At 42.3% G+C, this 21,930-nt stretch overlaps 1 protein-coding gene across 1 annotated transcript; it reads left to right on the top strand.

Moving 5' to 3' along the window:
- Window positions 1–2,192: 2,192 nt before the first annotated feature.
- LOC133051535 (sulfotransferase 2A1-like) lies at window positions 2,193–18,440 on the top strand. The gene is made up of 6 exons (XM_061136033.1): window positions 2,193–2,328; window positions 7,366–7,574; window positions 8,634–8,760; window positions 13,210–13,304; window positions 15,498–15,675; window positions 18,259–18,440. Exons 1-6 carry the CDS (start codon window positions 2,193–2,195, stop codon window positions 18,369–18,371), a joined length of 858 nt encoding a protein of 285 aa, XP_060992016.1. The 3' UTR covers window positions 18,372–18,440.
- Window positions 18,441–21,930: the final 3,490 nt, after the last annotated feature.

Here is a 21,930-nt window from a genome sequence, read left to right as displayed (position 1 = left end):
AACGGCTTCTCAGCAGCCCCTGCTCACTGCAACTAGAGAAATCCCCAGTGCAACAATGAAGACACAAGCACAGCCATAATAATAAAATAAACAAATCTTTTATTTTAGAAAAAGGAAAGAATTAGCAGCAAGAAAATAATACACTTCTTTAAAAAAAAAAAAAAAGAATGACTGTGAAATTATTTTGTGAAAAGAGATATTTTTCAGGACTTCCCTGACGGTCCAGTGGTTAACAATCTGCCTGCCAATGCAGGGGACATGGGTTCAATCCCTGGTCCAGGAAGATCCTCCATGCTCTGGAGCAGTTATGCCCGTGTGCCACAACTACTGTAACCTGCAGGCTCTAGAGCCCGTGCTCTGCAACAAGAGGAGTCACTGCAATGAGAAGCCCGAGCGTCACAACTAGCGAGTAGCACCCCCCCCCCCACTCACCACAACTAGAGAAAGCCCAAGTGCAGCAAGACAGCCAAAATTAAATGCATAAATAAATATAACTTTTTTAAAAGGAGGGATTTTCCAGTAAAGGTATCAGCATAGATAGTGGTCAGGAATTGGAAAAGAACTTGACAAATCCACTGAACTGAAAGGATGTGGATCATCTGTCTATGAGGAATGGGGTCATAGAGGGACTGTGATTGGGCAAGAAGCAAGGCTGAAGTTATCGGAAGTGCTGTGGTAATGATAAGCCAAGGGCAATGGGAACATGTTCAAAGGATTTAAGCAAACAGCCGAAGCATAGAAGCAACCCAGAGGTCCACTGACAGATGACTTGATAAACAAAATTAACTGTCCACATATTGTAGAATATTATTCAGAATTAGAAAGGAATGGAGTTCTGACACATGCTATAACACGGATAAACTATGAAGACATAGTATGTATGAAGGGAAGTGAAAGTGTTAGTCTTTCCAATTATGTCTGACTCTTCATGATCCCAGAAACTGTAGCCTGCCAGGCTCTCCTGTGCATGGGATTCTTCAGGCAAGAATACTGGAGTCTGTAGCCATGCCTTTCTCCAGCGATATTCCCAACTCAGGAATCAAACCAGGGCCTCCTACATTGCACCAACTGATATATGAGGGAAAGCCCCTTGTGGCTCAGCTGGTAAGGAATATGCCTGCAATGTGGGAGACCTGGGTTCGATCCCTAGGTTGGGAAGATCCCCTGGAAATGGGGAAGTCTACCCACTCCAGTATTCTGGCCTAGAGAATTTCTTGGGGTCGCAAAGAGTCAGCTAGAACTGAGATGTCAGATTGATAGTAAATACCTTTGAAATGTTGTGACTGTACTAGTATTTTACGTCCATGATCTTCCTCTCTAAAACCCAGAAACCCAGTCTAATTATGAGAAAAACATCGGGCACACCCCAAGAGAGGGACCTTCTCCAAGATACCTGACCAGTAATCCTCAAAACTGTCAAAGTTATCAAAGACAAGGAAAGTTTGAGAAACTGTCACAGCTAAGACAGACCTAAGGAGACATAAAGACCCAATGTAATGTAGTGTCTGGGATAGGATCTTGGACCAGAGAAACTATATTAGGTTAAAAACTAAGGAAGTCTGAATAAAGTATGGACTATCAGAATTTTTTACACTATATTTACTATTTGCCTACACATCTAAAAGTGTTGAAAAAATAACAAAGCTTATTTAAAATATATATTTTTAGGATTTCCCTGGTGGTCCACTGGTTAGGATTCTGCCTGCCATTGCAAGGGACACAGGTTCGATACCTGGTCCGGGAAGTTTCCACATGCCATGGGGCAACCAAGCCCCTGTGCCACATATTCAGCCCAGCTGCCTAGAGCCCCAGCTAGGCAAAAGAGAGTAACCCCTGCTTGCTGAAGCTAGGAAAAACCCACACACAGCAATGAAGACCTGGCGCAGCCAATAAATAAATAAACTTAAAGATATACATTTTTAACCCACCACATGTCTACATCCCCCATCTTGTTACTAAACTTCTGGTTCCCTCCCATGAAGTCAAACTCAGGTCACCCCAGAAGTTTCTCTGAATGACTTCATGGTTGCCCAATATTATCAATCTGTGACTCTCTCTTTTTACGGGCAGGCACACTCATCAAAGACCTGGGAGAGATTAATGACTATTCAAGGCTGACTATAAAACACAGCTCCCAGTTCAACAGTGACTACAGCTAAAGGGCTCACGAAAGGTACAAAGAGCTCATCATTATGACAGGAAAGTTTATATGGTTTGAAGGGATACCCTTCCCAAGCCTGGATTACTCAACCGAACTCCTGAGAGAGGTGCAGGAGAGTTTTCTTATTAAAGATGAAGATGTCTTACTGCTGACTTTCCCCAAATCAGGTAAGGAAGCAGGATCAGGTACTGACAGGCTGTGGCTATGGCCTTCATTCATTCAGCAGACAGATGGAACGCTTTTTGTATGCCGACAACGCATTAGGGGAATAGAAATGTGCACTGATCCCACTGATGTTCAGAGAAAAGGATCGAGCCAGGCAGTTACACAGTCAGCTGAGTGCTCAGAGGGGGTAATCAAAGGCATCAGAGGAAACCATGAGAGTGAAGCCTAAGGCAGATTCAGCTGTTTGTAGAGAGGAGTGGAAGAAGATGGAGAGTGATGTCTGCAGAGGAAATGGGCTGCTATTGTTTAGTCGCTCAGTCCTGTCCGACTCCTTGCGAATCCCCTGAACTGTAGCCCACCAGGCTCCTCTGTCCATGGGATTCTCCAGGTAAGAATACTGGAGAGGGTTGCCATCCCCTCCTCCAGGGGATCGTCCTGACCCAGGGATTGATTCCTAATCTCTTCTTTCTCCTGCATTGGCAGGTGGATTCTTTACCACTGAGCCACCAGAGAAGCCCTAGAAGAAGTGGGGGGGGGGGGGGGGGGGCGCACATAATTCTGTGAGATGATGTATATTTTAATTAGCTTGACAGTGGTAGTCTTCACCATGTGACATGTAACAAATGAACATGTGCACCTTAAATATACACATTCGTCTTTTTAAGTAGAATTTTGCCTCTTGCTTTTATTGTTATTATTGATTTATTTTGGACTATGCTAGATCTTCATTGCTGCTCTTACGTCTTCATTGCTTCATTGCTTTCCCTAGTTGCAGTGTGAGAGCTTTTCTAGAGGTAGCTTCTCTTGTTGTGGAGCCGGGGTCAGGGCTTCAGCAGCTGCGGCTCATGGCACAGTAGTTGCTGCACACGGGCTTAGTTGCCCCACTGCCTGTGGGATCTTCCCGGGTCAGGGATCAAACCCATGTCTCCTGCACTGGCAGGCGGATTCTTTGCCACTGAGCCCCAGGGGATGCCCTTGGGGTATCTGCTTTGTATGAAAGAGACAATAAGCTCCCTGCTATCAGAAACAAGTCTTATCCAGTTACTTGTATAAAATAACGGAGCAAGGAAGAGTTTAGTCTTGCCATGTTGCCCCTACTGTTTTTGAACTGAGGGTGTTAAATATATAGGTCCTTAATTTGATAGTAATAAGCCAATAAAACGAGGTGGGAGGGCTGGGGAATAAAACATTACTATCGCAGCCAAAAAGCAAGGTAGAAGAAATGACATCTAAATTGAGATCAAAAAGAGTGAACGTGGGGCTTCCCTGGTGGTCTAGAGGTTATGAATCCTCCTGCCAATGGAAGGGACACTGATTTGACCCCTAGTCAGTGAAGATTCCACATCCTGTGGAGCAGCTAAGCCTGTACACCGCAATCATTGAGCTGGTGCTCTAGCACCCACAAGCCGCAACTGCTGAAGCCCGTGTGCCTAGAGCCTGTGCTCTGCAACAAATGAAGCCACCACAATTAGACGGCTTCTCAGCAGCCCCTGCTCACTGCAACTAGAGAAATCCCCAGTGCAACAGTGAAGACACAAGCACAGCCGTAAATAATAAAATAAACAAATCTTTTTTATTTTAGAAAAAGGAAAAAATTAGCAGCAGAAAATGTTTTTCTTTTTCTAAAAAAAGAGTGAATGTGAAATTATTTTGTGAAAAGAGATATTTTTCAGGACTTCCCTGATGGTCCAGTGGTTAACAATCTGCCTGCCAATGCAGGGGACATGGGTTCAATCCCTGGTCCAGGAAGATCCTCCATGCTCTGGAGCAGTTATGCCCGTGTGCCACAACTAGTGTAACCTGCAGGCTCTAGAGCCCGTGCTCTGCAACAAGAGGAGTCACTGCAATGAGAAACCCGAGCATCACAACTAGCAAGTAGCCCCCCACTCACCACAACTAGAGAAAGCTCAAGTGCAGCAAGGCAGCCGAAAATAAATGCATAGATAACTAAAACTTTTTTAAAAGGAGGGATTTTCCAGTAAAGGTATCAGCATAGATAGTGGTCAGGAATTGGAAAAGAACTTGACAAATCCACTGAACTGAAAGGATGTGGATCATATATCTACGAGGGGTGGGGTCATAGAGGGACTATGATTGGGCAAGAAGCAAGGCTGAAGTCATCAGAAGTGCTGTGGTAATGGTAAGCCAAGGGCAATGGGAATCTGCTCAAAGGCCAGGAGCAATGGGAACATGTTCAAAGGATTTAAGCAAGTAGCTGAAGCATAGAAGCAACCCAAAGGTCCATTGACAGATGAATGGATAAACAAAATTTACTATCCACATATTTAGAATACTATTCAGCCTTGAAAAGGATTGGAGTTCTGACACTTGCGACAACACGGATAAACTACGAAGACATAGTATGTATGGAGTGAAGTGAAAGTGTTGGTCATTCAGTTGAGGCTGACACTCGTGATCCAGTAGACCCTAGCCCTTCAGGCTCCTCTGTCCATGGGATTCTCCAGGCAAGGATACTGTAGTGTGTAGCCATCCCCGTCTCCAGGGGATCTTCCTGACTCAGGGATCGAATCCGGGTCTCCTGCATTGCAAGCAGATTCTTTTATCATCTGAGTCACCAAGCTCTGCATGGTATGAAGTATCAGAAACAGAAAGTAGAATGGTTGCCAGGGACTGGAAGGAGAAGAAAATGAGAAGTTGTTACTTAATGGGCATGAGGTTCAGCTGTGCAAGATGGAAAAGTTCTGGAGATCATCTGCACAACCATGAGAATATTCTTAACCCTACAGAGCTATACAGGGCTGCCTGGTGGCTCGGTGAGAAACAGTCCGCCTGCCAGTGCAGGAGATGTGGGTACAATTCCTGGGTCGATAAGGTCCCCTAGAGAAGGAAATGGCAACCCACTCCGATATTCTTTTTTTCTTCTTCTTCTTTTTTTAAAAATTAATTTATTTATTTTAATTGGGAGCTAATTATCTTACAATATTGTAGTGGTTTTTGCCATACATTGACATGAATCAGCCATGGGTGTACATGTGTTCCCCATCCTGATTCCCCCTCTCACCTCCCTCCCCATCCCATCCCTCAGGGTCATCCCAATGCTCCAGCCCTGAGCACCCTGTCTCAGGTATTGAACCTGGACTGGCGATCTATTTCACATATGATAATATACATGTTTCAATGGTATTCTCTCAAATCATCCCACCCTTGCCTTCTCCCACAGAGTCCAAAAGTCTGTTCTTTACATCTGTGCCTCTTTTGCTGTCTGGTTATATAGGGTCATCGTTACCATTTTTCTAAATTCTACATATATGTGTTAGTATACTGTATTGGTTTTTTTCTTTCCGACTTATTTTACTCTGTATAATAGGTTCCAGCTTCATCCACCTCATTAGAACTGATTCAAATGCATTCATTTTATTTTTTTATTATTAAAATTTATTTATTTTTAATTGAAGGATAATTGCTTTACAGTATTTTTTTCAATTTATTTTTATTAGTTGGAGGCTAATTACTTTACAATATTGTAGTGGTTTTTGTCATACACTGCCATGAATCAGCCATGGAGCTACATGTATTCCCCATCCCGATCCCCCCTCCCACCTCCCTCTCCACCCGATCCCTCTGGGTCTTCCCAGTGCACCAGGCCCGAGCACTTGTCTCATGCATCCAACCTGGGCTGGTGATCTGTTTCACCATAGATAATATACATGTTTCGATGCTGTTCTCTCGAAACATCCCACCCTCGCCTTCTCCCACAGAGTCCAAAAGTCTGTTCTATACCTCTGTGTCTCTTTCTCTGTTTTGCATATAGGGTTATGGTTACCATCTTTCTAAATTCCATATATATGTGTTAGTATACTGTATTGGTCTTTATCTTTCTGGCTTACTTCACTCTGTATAATGGGCTCCAGTTTCATCCATCTCAGTAGAACTGATTCAAATGAATTCTTTTTAATGGCTGAGTAATATTCCATGGTGTATATGTACCACAGCTTCCTTATCCATTCGTCTGCTGATGGGCATCTAGGTTGCTTCCATACCCTGGCTATTATAAACAGTGCTGCAATGAACATTGGGGTGCATGTGTCTCTTTCAGATCTGGTTTCCTCGGTGTGTATGCCCAGAAGTGGTATTGCTGGGTCATATGGCAGTGCTATTTCCAGTTTTTTAAGGAATCTCCACAATGTTCTCCATAGTGGCTGTACTAGTTTGCATTCCCGCCAGCAGTGTAAGAGGGTTCCCTTTTCTCCATACCCTCTCCAGAGTTTATTGCTTGTAGACTTTTGGATAGCAGCCATCCTGACTGGTGTGTAATGGCACCTCGTTGTGGTTTTGATTTGCATTTCTCTGATAATGAGTGATGTTGAGCATCTTTTCATGTGTTTGTTAGCCATCTGTATGCCTTCTTTGGAGAAATGTCTGTTTGGATCTTTGGCCCATTTTTTGATTGGGTCATTTATTTTTCTGGAATTGAGCTGCAGGAGTTGCTTATATATTTTTGAGATTAATCCTTTGTTGCTTCGTTTGCTATTATTTTCTCCCAATCTGAGGGCTGTCTTTTCACCTTGCTTATAGTTTCCTTTGTTGTGCAAAAGATTTTAAGTTTAATTAGGTCCCATTTGTTTATTTTTGCTTTTATTTCCAATATTCTTGGAGGTGGGTCATAGAGGATCCTGCTGTGATTTATGCCGGAGAGTGTTTTGCCTATGTTCTCCTCTAAGAGTTTTGTAAAAGAATGAAACTAGAACACTTTCTAACACCATACACACAAATAAACTCAAAATGGATTAAAGATCTAAATGTAAGACGAGAAACTATAAAACTCCTGGAGGAAATGCATTCATTTTAATAGCTGCCACTCTGGTATTCTTACTTGGGAAATCCCATGGACAGAGGAGCCTGGAGGACTACAGTCCATAGGGTTGCAAAAAGAGTTGGACAGGACTGAGCAACTAAACAACAACTGAACCGTACATTTAAAGAGGGTTAAGATGGTACCTTTATGACCTGTATACATTATAAGGATTTTTTTAAGTCAGATTAAAATGATTGATCATATTTTTCCTTTCTTTATCTAGGAACAAACTGGTTGATTGAAACTGTCTGCCTGATTTACTCCAAGGGGGATCCCAAGTGGATCCAATCTGAGCCCATTTGGGACCGCTCCCCCTGGGTAGAGAATAAGTATGGGTATGAATTACTAAAGGAGAAGGAAGGCCCACGTCTCATCAGTTCTCACCTCCCCATCCAACTCTTCCCCAAGTCTTTCTTCAAATCCAAGGCCAAGGTCAGTGTACCGTAGTGAAGACAGTCTTCATCAGGACTTCTCTGGTGGCCCAGTGGTGGTGCTCTGTCATTTAAGTCGTGTCCAACTCTTTGCGGCCCCATGGACTGTAGCCCACCAGGGTCCTCTGTTTCTGAGATTTTCCAGGCAAGAATACTGGAGTGGGTGGCCATGCCCTATAAGGCATCTTCCCAACCCAGGGACTGAAGCTGCATCTCTTGTGTCTCCTGAATTGCAGATGGATTATTAACAATGAGACACCAGGGAAGCCCCAATGCAGGGGACACAAGTTCAATTCCTGGTCGGGGAAGTTTTGCATGCCATGGGATGCAGCCAAAAAACAAAAATATAAAATAAAGATAGACTTGAGCAACGCTTGTTAAACTTTAATTTGCCTAGGAATCACTTAGAAATCTGATTGAAATGCAATTGTATTCAGTAGATATGGGGTGGGACCTGGGAGTCTTTATTTGATGGTGACACAGCTATACTGGAATACAAATATGTAGACCATTCTGCAGGTTATTCTAGCCAGGTGTAAGCCAGAGACCAAGGGAAACGATCATGCCAAAATCTTAGAAAACCACATTTAAATCCAAACTAGAATTTATAACTGTATTATACCCTGAATAATCCTCCTTTGTTGCTATAAAAAATAATAATAATAATTAGCCAGTCTTAATTAAATAAATACTTCCTACCACTTATGTAGACGCACCAGAGTTGCTCATATGAGAAGCGGCACACTTAAATCAATGCCTAAATTCGGGGTGATTACTCAGCCTTCGTGACTGGTTTTTCTAACCACTATGTGTTTCTACATCCAGCTGATAGCTTGGGTGGTTTGTTTGTGTGGCTGTACCACACACCAGGTGGGATCCTATTTCCTGACCAAGGATCAAACCCACACCCCCTGCAGTGTAAGCACAGACTCTTAACCACTGAACCACCAGGGAAGTCTTTAGCTTTTTCTCCATTTTTATGAAAGTCATAAAGGTTGGGGGAAAAAAAGTAAGGTTAGAAAATGACTTGATTTTTCATCATCCTATTTTTCTCTTTAAGATGATCTACCTCATCAGAAATCCGAGAGATGTTTTTGTGTCTGGTTATTTTTTCTGGAGGAGTGCAAAATTTGTTGAGAAACCAGAATCACTGGAAGAATATTTTGAATGGTTCATCCAAGGAAATAGTGAGTGAATGTAAAATATGAAAACTAGGGTCCTTCATCAGACTTCTTTTTTTCACTTTTAAACCCAACCTGATGTCTCTACATCTTACCAACCCATGAGTATCACCATCACCACTGGAACCCAGATATTCTAAATCCACATACTGTCTTATAGAGCAGCAGAACCTCAACCAGCCTCTTTGTTTGCCCCATCAGAAACTATTCTAGCTATTTTCTGAGTCTCCCGGATCTGTCTAATACTAGCACCAAGCACTCATATTCTTTCCTCTACTCTCCTAATCTATGACTTTCTGAAAGTCAGCTTTCATTGGCTTTCTGGAAAATACAATCCTGACTTTTCATCATTTTTCAGATGCATCTTCCTTATTCCTTTATTTATTTATTTTTAGCCACATTGGGTCTTCACTGCTGCACGGGCTTTTCTCTAGTTGCTGAGAGTAAGGGCTACTCTTCATTGCAGTGCACAGGCTTCTCCTTGCAGTGGCTTCTCTTGTTGTGGAGCTGGGGCTCTAGGCTGCTTGAACTTCAGTAGTTGTGGCACGTGGGTTGAGTAATTGCAACTCCTGGGATGAAGATCAAAGATCTCAGACCCAGCCCAGACAAATAAATAAATATTTTTTTTTAAAAAAAGAAAGGCTCAGACATGGTAGTGTTAGTTGCTCAGTAGTGTCCAACACTGCAACCCCATGGACTGTAGCCTGCCAGGCTCCTCTGGCCATAGAATTCTCCAGGCAAGAAAACTGGAGTGGGTTGCCAAACTAACAGGACTAACAGGAGCGCAACTCCACCCATTAGCTGATGACTGGATTAAAGCTTTACTGAGAGAGGCTCTGTCCACCAGAGCAAGACACAAACAGAGATGAACAATACTCTGGAAGGAATCAGTAGCAGAATAACTGAGGCAGAAGAATGAATAAGTGACCTGGAGGACAGAATGGTGGAAATCACTGCCACAGAACAGAATATAGAAAAAGAATAAAAAAAGAAAATGAAGACAGCCTAGGAAGCCTCTGGGACAATGTTAAATGCACCAACATTTGCATTATAGAGGTTCCAGAAGAAAAAGAGAGAGATAAAGGACCCAAGAAAATATTTGAAGAGATAGTAACTGAAAACTTCATAAATAGTCAACCAAGTCCAGGAAGCTCACAGAATTCCAGCAGGATAAACCCAAAGAGGAACTCACCGAGACACATAGTAATCAAACTGACAAAAATTAAGGACAAGGATCAAATATTAAAAGCAACAAGGGAAAATGACAAATGACATACAAGGGAACTCATAAGGTTTATCAGCTGATCTCTCAACAGAAACTCTACAAGCCAGAACGGAATGACATGATGTTTTTAGTGATGAAAAGAAAAAAATAAAATAAAAAGAAAAAAAAAAACCAAAAGCAACAACAACAAAAAAAGAGAAAACATACAGTGATGAAAGGGAAGAACTGACCACCAAGATCACTCTACCCAAGAAGACTCTCATTCAGATTTGATGGAGAAATCAAAAGCTTTTCAGACAAGCAGAAGTTAAGAGAATTCAGCACCACCAAACCAACTTTACCACAAATGCTGAAGGAATTTTTCTAGGCAGGAAACACAAGAGTAGGGAATGACCTAAACAAAATACACCCAAAACAATCAAGAAAATGGTAATAGGATCATACATATCAATAATTAACTTACATGTAAATGGATTAAATCCACCAACCAAAAGACATAGACTGTCCGATCAGATGAAAACATGCATACATACACTTCCACTTACCACATGACTCTACTTAACCACCCAACTTGTACATAATTATTTTATATTGTTGAGTTAATCACATTTCCATTATGGATTGAAATTTTAATTGTCTTTTACTCTTTGTCTGGCTATTGATTGTGAAAAACTAATAAATATCTTTTACTATTGTGATTATGTAACTATCACTCACTTAACACCATTGCATCATGATTGATTAGCAGGAAATAATAGAATTCTATATCATCAAAACTACCATTTAATAGAAAAACCTGTCATCACTTTTTTTTTTATTAGTTGGAGGCTAATTACTTTACAATATTGTAGTGGGTTTTGTCATACATTGACATGAATCAGCCATGGAGTTACATGTGTTCCCCATCCTGATCCCCCCTCCCACCTCCCTCTCCACCCGATTCCTCTGGGTCTTCCCAGTGCACCAGGCCCGAGCACTTGTTTCATGCATCCCACCTGGGCTGGTGATCTGTTTCACTATAGATAATATACATGCTGTTCTCTTGAAACATCCCACCCTCACCTTCTCCCACAGGGTCCAAAACTCTGTTCTGTACACCTGTGTCTCTTTTTCTGTGTTGCATATAGGGTTATCATTACAATCTCTCTAAATTCCATATATATGTGTCAGTATGCTGTAATATTCTTTATCTTTCTGGATTACTTCACTCTGTATAATGGGCTCCAGTTTCATCCATCTCATTAGAACTGATTCAAATGAATTCTTTTTAACGGCTGAGTAATATTCCGTGGTGTATATGTACCACAGCTTCCTTATCCATTCGTCTGCTGATGTGCATCTAGGTTGCTTCCATGTCCTGGCTATTATAAACATGTCATCACTTTTTAAAATCCATATTCATGTTAGAATTATCTTGAAATTTTTTGAAAAATACAAATGCCCAAGTTTCGCCTTTTTTTCCCAAAGCTCCAGATGTGTTTCTAATGAGCAACCATGTTTAAAAACAACTGGATTATATGCTGATCTTTTATCTAGCTTGTTTCTCTTTTTCTATTTCATATTTGGTGATCCCATTTCAATTAGTTTATGTTTTCCAATTTCTCCATCTCCCCCTTTTTTTTGATGTTCTTTCTCAAGCCTTTACCAAGCATAATAGAAAAGCTTTCATATACATATATGTGTGTATAAAATATGTATAATATATGTTTTAGAAACTTATGAATTTTTGCCTAACTATAAAACTTATAACATTTTGATCCCAGTTGTTTGACTTAGTATGAATAGAATGCTAGATTTCTAATTTAAAAAAGACTAGATATGCAAAAAGCAACAAAGGTTTACCGTGTAACACAGGGAACTGTGGTCAATATCTTGTAACAACTTATAATGGAAAATAATCTGAAAAATAATAAATAATATATGCGTATTGTTGTTGTTCAGTCACTAAGTCGTCTCTGATTCTTTTCGATCCCATGGACTGCAGCATGCCAGGCTCTTCTGCCCCCCACTATCTCACAGAGTTTGCTCAGATTCATGTCCATTGGGTCGATGACGCTATCTGACTATCTCACCCTCTGCCATCCCCTTCTCCTTTTGCCTTCAATCTTTCCCAGCATCAGGGTCTTTTCCAGTGAGTCGACTCTTTGCATCAAGTGGCCGAAGTACTGGAGCTTCAGCTTCAGCATCGGTCCTTTCAATGAATATTCAGGGTTGATTTCCTTAGGATTGACTGGTTTGATCTCCTTGCGGTCCAATATGTATAACTGAATCATCTTGTTGTGCACCTGAAACATTGTAAGTCAACTAAACTTCAATAAAATATATATATACATATACTAAGAAAGAAAAAATACAGAGAAAGGAAATCTTCAAGAAGACATGCCTGAGAATTTCCTCATTGATGAAATCTGTTTGAAGAACCACAAAGCCTTGCAAAGAATTATTACAAATAAATCACCTAGCCTCTAAGAAAGCTGTAGTAGGAAAAAGAAAAGAAAACCTTAAACCAGAGGAAAGACAGTTTCCCAAAGAATAATGATTCCAACAGCAACATTGAAGGCAAGATGGTGGGGAGGGAGGGGTGGAGGGCAGGGAGGAAGCAAGAGGTGTGGAAACAGTGAGAATACACCCAACAACTAAACATTCGAAAGGCAGAACATATTAGGGGCAACCAGAACACTACTTCTCAGGTCACATGGCTCTCTGGACAAGATCTCCTTACAGCATATAAAGCTGTATACAAAACCTGCTCCAAGTGAACTAGCCTTGTTTCACTTTATTGGGTTTCTAAATTTTTTTATTTTTGGCTAAGCTGGGCCTTCACTGCTTTGCTCGGGCTTCAGTGGTGGTGAGAGGGGCTGCTCTCTAGTTGCAGTGTGAGACTTCTCACTGCAGTGGCTTCTCTTTGCTGTGGAGCACGGGCTCTAGGCGTGTGGGCTTTGGTGGTCGTGGCCCACGGCCTCAGTTGCTCCAGGTCATGTGGACTCTTCCTGGTCCAGGGATCAAACCCTCGTCCCCTGCACTGGCAGGCAGATTCTAATCCGCTGCGCCATCAGGGAAGTCCTAGGCTTTTTAAAGGGCTAATGCGTGATGCTGGATACTAGTTACAGCAAGCATAAAAGTGCCCTGAGTTGTGCTAGCATTTATGTCCACAGAGTGAACATATATATGGATCCCTGTTTTTATTCTGTGTGTCATCTACTCACTCTTCCTACCTCCTCTGTATGCAGTGCCATTTGGATCATGGTTCGACCACACTCGGGGCTGGATGTCCATGAGAGACAAAGAGAACTTCCTGATACTGAGTTATGAAGAGATGAAATGGGTAACTATTGCTCTTATAATCAGCAAACTCTTTCTCATCTTCACTCCCTCTAACTTCCCTCCCTTCCCCTGTGTCTCCCTTCCACCTTCTCGAAGTTTAGCCTGTGCATGGTCATGAGAAGTGAGAACTTAGCCACCAGGTCTTCATTGCCCTGTTTATGGTCAAACGCCATGCTCTCTTTCGTCATGTGTTCTTTATCTCATTTTACAACATCCAAGAACTGACTCATTGGAAACGACCCTGATGCTGGGACAGATTGAGGGCATGAGGAAAAAGGGACGAGAGAGGATGAGATGGTTGCATGGCATCACTGACTTGATGGCTATGAGTTTGAATAAACTCCAGGAGTTGGTGATGGACAGGGAAGCCTGGCGTGCTGCTGTCCGTGGGGTCGCAAAGAGTCAGACTTGACTGAGCGACTGAACTGAACTGAACTGGACAACATCCAAAGGGCTTTTTCCATACACTGAGGCAGAGTACAATGGCTTGTGCTCGCACTGGTCACTGGTTCTGTAATTTCTAGAGGCATATCCTATGGTGCTGCTGATAACCTAGTAGTGAGGGGGGTCTGAGAAAGAAGATGGGAATGGGTAGAAGCAAGCTGGGTTCCAGAGATGTGTTCAGCTGTCTGACATCCCAGATGGACTGGGATCTCCCACCTGACATCCCAGGTGGGAGAAAAATTAAGTCATAAAATCAATCAGTATGATTACTCTGAGGCCAAGTACTGAACTGAGCAGTAATTGGCAGGAAAAGCTGGCAGATGATACTCAAAACCAGTAAAGCTGATGAAACCATAGAGAGAAGAACTTTAACCTTTCGTGGTATCTTGGAGAAAAGGAAAATAACGCAAACACTGGCTTTTGCTTCTATCCGAGAAACATTACTTTCCATCATCTTCTTCCAGCTACTTCTATTCAATCCTCAATGGCGTCCACATGAATTTCCTTTTTACCAAGGAGTCTTTTGTAAATAACAATTTACCCCAGTTATTTGTTTTCTTTCTCTCTCTCTCTTTTTTTCCCCCCCTTGGGGGGATGGTGGTGGTGATTTTTGTTTGTTTGTTCAGTGTTGCTTTTTTCCTTTTTCCTTCTTTTTTCTTTTTTTGATGTTCTTTTGTTCTTTTATGTTTTATCGCTGTGTGTTTTCTTGTTAGACCATACTGAAGGCTCATGGAATAAAGAAAAAAAATTAAAGCATTTTAGCTCTAAGAGGAAAGTCTCTGATTCAAAGCAAAGCCTTTCTGGCTATAAAACCCATTTTCTTATAATCTCCCAGGATCATGGGCCAAGAACTAATTATTGAGATAATAAATAAGAAGACATGGTAAATTGAGTTATTCAAATGTTAGTTGTGAAAAACAGCATTATTTGGGCACATAGCCAAGGCTTGAAATCAATTCCTTAAATTTTTGTCAAATTCTCCCTGAAACTCTCCTGCCTAATCCCGCTCATAATTGTCTAGAATCCCGTCTAAAGTCTCTTTGGAAAACTCAGTATTTTAGTGTTAAGGTGTCCTGAATTCAACTATACTGGGAAATCCATCGTGGTCCTTCCATCTTTTTTTTCCAACTGTTCTCTAAGTCATTTTTGTTTGTTTGTTTACTTTATTTCTTAAAATTTTTAGCTCAGTGGTAAAGAATTTGCCTGCCAATGCAGAAGCCCCCAGGAGACACGAGTTCGATCCCTGGGTTGGGAAGATGCCCTGGAGGAGGAAATGGTAACCCACTCCAAGGCTCTTGCCTGGAAAATCCTGTGGACAGAGGAGTCTGGCAGGCTATAGTCCGTGGGGTCACGGAGAGTCAGACACACCTGAGCACACACAGGCATAGTTGCTTTACAGTGTTCACTGTACAGCAAAGTGAATCAGCGAAGTGTTTACATATGTCCCCCTTTTTGGATTTCCTTCCCATTCAGGTCAACACAGAGTGTTGACTAGAGTTCTCTGTGCCACACAGTAGGTTCTCGTTAGTTGCCTATTCTTTACTCAGTATTGACAGTGGCTATGTGTCAATGTCAATCTCCCAGTTCACCCACTCTGGACTCCTCCAACTCTATCCCTACTCACGTCTCTATATTATTTCCTCTTTTCGTCTCCCCTCTCCTCCTCCTCTTTCTGTTGTCTCCTCCCCCTCATCTCCTTTTCTACGTTCTTGCTCTTTCACATAATCTCTCAGATTTTCTCTTCTTCTAGGACACGAGGAGCACTGTGGAGAAGATCTGCCAATTCCTGGGCAAGAAACTAGAACCAGAAGAACTGAACTCAGTCCTCAAAAACAGTTCTTTCCAGGCCATGAAAGAAAACAATATGTCCAATTACTCCCTTGTGAAGGGTTTGCATTTAGAGGAAAATGCACATCTTTTGAGAAAAGGTAAAAGAAAACGTGCTGCCTTCAAAATGGATCAGAAAATGTAGAAGTTACGCTTACAACCATAACTGGTTAGTGCACTAACCACTGGGAGTAGGGACTGTTGGAATTTATCAACGTAAATTGCTCATCACTTGAGATTGTCTCTTGTGAGCCCTTATCAGGGTGTCTCTTTTTATAGTACTGAGGTGGGCTGCAGGCTCTTGGAGAAAGTTTTTCAGGTATAGTATGGTGATCAGTCTTATCCAAGGCCATTCAAACTCTCTCTCTCAGAATTTAACATAGAAGATATTTCTTCTGCAAACAGTAACCAGGTTAATTCACTATTCTTGCTAACTCGCTAGCTGTGATTGACCCAGAAAATTAGGACAAGATTAGGAAAGTTCATGTTTGTGTTACTCCTGGTGATTGAACATATCCTCAACAAGAACAACACAAATGTATGAAGAACAGCTCAATTGGAAAAAGGAAAGAGGAAAGACTTTTCACTTAGCTGAGAGCCTGTCTTGTTATCAGACATTATAAAGCTCCCTGTGATGAGAAATTAATCATGTCCATATCCTTGAACTCAAGATGAATGAACAGAATATACAGCATAGAGGGGGAGGAGCCTATTTTCCCAGAATCCTATAGTTCAGATAGATCGAGGATGTGATTCATGCAAGGAAGAAATGAAATGGATGTCCCTGGTGGTCCAGGGGCCAATACTCCGTCTCCCAATGCAGGGTGTTGGGGTTCCTTCCTTGGTCAGGCAACTAGATCCCACATGCCGCAACTAAGACGTCAAATGCCACATGCTACAACAAAGATCAAAGATCTCGAGTGCCACAGCTAGGATATGGCACAGCCAAATAAATAAATAAAAATAAACAATTTTTTAAAAATCAGAAAGACCAGTTAGATTTCTAATACAATAATCCAGGTGAGAAATGATGCTAATTTGGATATAGGTGGTAGAAGCAGAGGTTGCGAAAAGTGGCTAAATACTGGTTCTATCAGAAAATAGAGCTGCATTATTGCCAACAGATTATACACTGGGAGAGAAGAGAACAAGGGAAATTGTTTCAAGCAGGCAGAAGTCTAAATGGGTATGACTGCCAAGCAGTAAAAAGCAACAAACCATTGGTCATTCTGCTTTATTAGCTCTGATTTCCATGTCAAGCAGACAGAAGAAATAGATCCAGGGCTTCCTTGGTGGCCAGGCGTGAAGAATCAGCCTCTAGCGCAGCGGACATGGGTACAATCCCACATGCCTTGGGACAGCTAAGCCCATGCATTGTAACTCTTGTTCCACAAGAGAAGCCACTGCCATGAGAAGTCCGAGCAAGGCTGGAGAGGAGCCCCCAACTGCCACAACTAGAGAAAGCCGGTGTCAGCAACAGTGACCCAGTGCAGCCATAAATAAATAGATAAATAATTTTTTAAAATAAATAAAATAAAAGGTGTATGAATGTATTGTGCACTACTTAATAGCAATACACTTTTATTTATTTATTTTTTTTTTTTTAGTGGAGTGCAGTTTATTACGCCGGCGGGCCCAAGGCAGAGTCTCCTCTTAGCCAAGGACCCCGACCAGCATTTGTGAAAATCTTTTATACCTCATGTGTCCAAACCCACTACCCCAATTCCCTTGAGACTTACATAAACAAAGGAAGGGTAAATACAACTACAATAACCCCATCATTCACGTGTTATGTGTTCAAACAGTCAATAATCAATAAGCCCGCAGTTACATTCCAAATAGTTAATAACTGATAAGCCTGTGCTTACATTCTGATAGATAGTGTCCGGAGGCAGGGGTGATTAGTGTCTGTTCTTCAAGATTCCCCTGCCCAGAGGGGGGTCTTATCCTTCCATTGTCATTCCCACAGGCGCTAAGCACAGAGTTCAGAGTCCACTGGAGAGGTGGCCGCGCGCGATCAGCACAGACAGGCCTGAGATGGAGTCCAGGCCCTATGAATTCCTTCTTCATTCCCCCCTCTTGATGCTCTTAGTTTCCATAATGAGCATCATTTATTGAGATATATTGTACCTTAGCCCTCCTGCCACCCACATGAGAGAATGCTATCAACCTCTGGGTTACAAAATTCACAAGGCATTGTAGGAAGCAGGGTCCACAAAGCAGTATGATCAAGATTACTATAACAACAGTTCATTAGACATGGCTTTCACTTGATTTTGCATATCCTCCAAGGCAGCAGATACATCTTCAGACAGGTCAGGGATGTACACACCATTCGCCAAAGTCCCTCCTTGGGCTGCTGTGAGTATGTCTAATGCCATCCTATTTTGAATTACTGCCTTCCTCATCTGAATCTGTTCTTCGTTCAAAGCTTGAATGGCTTTAGTACTGTCTGAGAGGGCCTGTTTAATGAAATTAGTTAAGGCCTCTACCTTAACCATGATATCCGTTGTCCCTACAGAGGGTATAAACAAGGCAGCAAGATAGTCATACCATTGGAACACAGATCGTGTCCATCAGCAATACACTTTTAAAAAGAAAAGCAACAGATTCAGGAAGACATGTAGTGGAGTCTTGAGACCGACCCCTAGATCTGATCTGAGTCTCTATTTTATGTTTGTCAGGCGTGACTGGGGACTGGAAAAATCACTTCACGGTGGCCCAAGCTGAAATTTTTGATAAACTATTCCAGGAGAAGATGGCAGACCTTCCACAAGAACTGTTCCCATGGGAATAATGTTCTAAATCTTCCAGATCTTATATGGATATTGATATTTGTTCTCCTGCCCTTATACATGTGAGTGACTGGGGGTAATTGCATAAAACCTGTTATTTCATCGTGGTGTTTTGAATGATCAAATCGGTAAAGAAATAATATTACTCCCCAATTATGTCTATTTTTAAATAAAACTGAGAAATAAAATTACAAAGCAGATAAGGCGTCTTCTCTTTCCATTGCCTGTATCTCTACAATTTACTATTATGGTGACCTTGAAATATATCATTTCCAACCTAGCATTATTCTCTTATTATGCCGTGTTTGACCATAAACAATATATAGAATTTAGGGAGGGTTTTTAAACCTAGAAAAATGGTGTCCTGCATAATGCACTCATCAACTTGCTTTTCAACTCAGTATTTTCTGTTTGGGTATCTCTGCATGTTGATTGTATAACTCATTCATTATTAGGTATTGAGATTTATAATTTAGTCACCTATCCTCCCTCAGATTAATTTGGATATCTTCCCTGCCAATTTCCCCCGATTTAAAATATGGCTTTAACCTAACATATGGCCTAACCTTGGAGAATGTTAGATAAATGGATTTTTAAAATGTGATATATACAAACAATGGGATATTATTACTGAGTCTTTTTTTTTTTTTTTTTTTTTACTGAGTCTTAAAGAAGAAAGACGTTCTGTGAAATATGGATGAACTCGAAGGGCATTTGTATTAGTGAAATAAGTCAGGCAGAAGAACAAATAGTGTGTTATTCCACATGCATAAGGAACATAAAAGAGACAGACTCATAGAAAAAGAAAGCAGAATGGTGGTTGCCAAGGGCTGGGGGAAGGGGACATGGGGAGCTGTCACTCATCAGGTGCTGTCTTAGTCATACAAGATACAAGAATATGTTCTAGAGACTTACTCTCCAATGTTGTGCCTATAGTTAACCATACTGGGTTGTGCATTTAACACTTTGTTAGAGGACTTCCCTGGTGGTCCAGTGGTTAAAAATTCGCCTGCCGATGCAGGGGACACAGGTTCAATTCCTGATCTGGGAACTAAGATCCCACATGCCTCAGGGCAACTAAGCCCGTGCTCCACAACTCCTGAGCCTGTGCTCCAGACCCCGGGAGCCACAATCACTGAAGCCCTCGGGCCCTAGAGCCACTGCAGTGAGAAGCCACCCACAGCAACTAGAGAAAAGCCCACGCAGCAACAAAGACCCAGCATAGCCAAAAAAAAAAAAAAAATAGATTAAGTTAGTTTAAAAAAAATTTTTTTAATCAATCAGTATACTTCACCATACCCACAAACTAAAGTAAGAAAATCACATAAGTGTATCAACTGATGCAGAAAAATCATTTAATAAAATTCAATTTCTTCTAATGTTTGAGAACCAGTAGTTTTTTATTTTATTAAATTTTTGGCCTTACTGTGCAGCATGCAGGATCTTATATCCCCCCACCAGGATCAAATCTGCAGTGAAAGCACCAGGTCCCAACCACTAGACAGCCAGGGAAGTTGTCCGGTACAGATCTTTTTACCTCCTTGAGTACGTTTATTCCCAAGTATTTTATTCTTTTGCTACAACTATAAATGGAATTGTTGGCTTAATTTCTCTTTCTGGTAGTTTATTGTTAGTGTATAGAAATACAACAGATTTCTGTATATTAATTTTGTATCCTTCAGCTTCACCAAACTCATTCATGAGTTCCAGTAGGTTTTTGCTGGCACTTTTAAGATTTTCTTTGTACAGAATCACGTCCTCTGCAAACACTGACAGTTTTACTTCTTCCTTTCCATTTAGATTTCTTTCATTTCACTGTGGGGCTTCCCTGGTGGCTCAGATGGTAAAGAGTCTGCCTGCAATGTAGGAGACCTGGGTTCAATCCCTGGGCAGGGGAGATCCCCTGGAGAAAGAAATGGCAACCTGCTTCAGTATACTTGCCTAGAGAATATCATGAACAGAGGAGCCTGGTGGGCTACAGTCCATGGGGTGGGAAAGACACGACTGAGTGGCTGAGACTTCCACTATTTCACTGTGGGTGAAGCCAGGACCCGGGACTAGGGTTAGCCTGCTGGCAGGCAGAGCTGGGTCCTGGGGTCTGGTGGCAGGGCCCAGGGGTCGCAGAGCGGGTGTAGGGCCACTGGTGGGTGGGGTCAGTTTTGTCACAGTTAGCTGCAGAGCCCAGGGTGTCTCGATGTTGTGTTGACCTGCTGGTAGATAGGACCTGGGCCCAGCCAGTCCCCGGGGAAAGATGTGGCCTGCTGGTGGGTGGGCCTGTTCTGCAGACTCAGGCCTGCAGCCTTCTTGCTCCTGTCTGGCCCCCTGGTGGGTGGAGCGGTGCTAGGGGTTCTTGTTGCTGTTCAGTTGCTCAGTCCTGTGGGAAATTTTCAAGACCTGCCAACTGGAAGTTACCACCTCCCTTCTTCCTGAGCTGAATGGGAATTCCATATGCTTCCATCATCGTGGATGGTGAGGACACAGCCTGAGATTGTGGAGGGAGGAGGAATTGAGCCCAGGAGAGCTTGCAAGGGGGTGGCAAAGATTCCTGGATTCAGAAAGGGGTGGGGGAATCCCTAGGAGCACCACCCTCCCTCCCCCATGCCCAGAGTGAGTCTGAATCTTACCTGAATCTTACCCCCTCTTCTGTCCCCGAACACTCACAGGGACTTCCCCCACCTGGGCTCCTTCTCCTGGAATAAACAGAAGACTAGACTCCTCCCTGCCCTCCCCTACAATGTCAGGGTTTGAGTGGGGTGGGGTTCCAGGGAGTGGTGTGTGTACATCCCCACCAGGGTCTGTTGTATAATCAAGAGAGTTCTCATTATACCCTGGCATTCTGTCTCCCCCTCCCCCGTCCCCCGACGCTTCCCCCCAGAGCCTGTCACATGAGCGTCCCCCACCCAAATCTGATCTAATTCTCTCTCTGCTCTGCTGAGGCCGGCCTGGCCTTAAGAGGATTGGAGCATTTGCTAAATGGGACCAGGCCAGGGTCAGAGGACCGACTGTGGGGGGAACTCAGGAGACAGGGCTGCCGCAGGGAGGCGGTCAAAGGAAGAGGTTGATGGAGAGACAAGAGGAGTAGAGAGAAGAGATTCCTACAGCCATTTAATAAAATCAAAAAGGGGATAACAAACACTCCCTAGCTCTATAGGAAACAGTGCTTACAAGATGACCATGAACGTTACGAATTTTCAAATTATCAAGCCCAAAACAACATCCAGATAAGTTGTTACAAATTTTTTTTTAATTGAGCCAGGTCCCTAAATACAAAATAAATCTATCCACAGAATCTTATATACTGAACACAGAATTTTTTTTTAATTTTTCCTCCCTCCCACCTCCCTCCCCATCCCATCCCTCAGGGTCATCCCAGTGCACCAGCCCTGAGCACCCTGCCTCATGCTTCGAACCTGGACTGGCAATCTATTTCACATATGGTAATATACATGTTTCAGTGCTATTCTCTCAGATCATCCCACCCTAACTTTCTGCCACAGAGTCTAACAGTCTGTTTTGTACATCTGTGTCTCTTTTGCTGTCTCACATATAGGGTCATTGTTA

This window comes from Dama dama, chromosome 4 (genome assembly GCF_033118175.1).
Source record: "Dama dama isolate Ldn47 chromosome 4, ASM3311817v1, whole genome shotgun sequence".
In the NCBI taxonomy this organism is placed as follows: domain Eukaryota; kingdom Metazoa; phylum Chordata; class Mammalia; order Artiodactyla; family Cervidae; genus Dama; species Dama dama.
This window is presented reverse-complemented; position numbering and strand designations above follow the sequence as displayed.

Coding starts and splice junctions, on each gene's coding strand:
- LOC133051535 (XM_061136033.1), top strand. CDS start 2,193: ATGACAGGAAAGTTTATATGGTTTGAAGGGATACCCTTCCCAAGCCTG. Junction 2,329..7,365: donor GCTGACTTTCCCCAAATCAG/GTAAGGAAGCAG, acceptor TTCTTTATCTAG/GAACAAACTGGTTGATTGAA. Junction 13,305..15,497: donor GTTATGAAGAGATGAAATGG/GTAACTATTGCT, acceptor CTCTTCTTCTAG/GACACGAGGAGCACTGTGGA.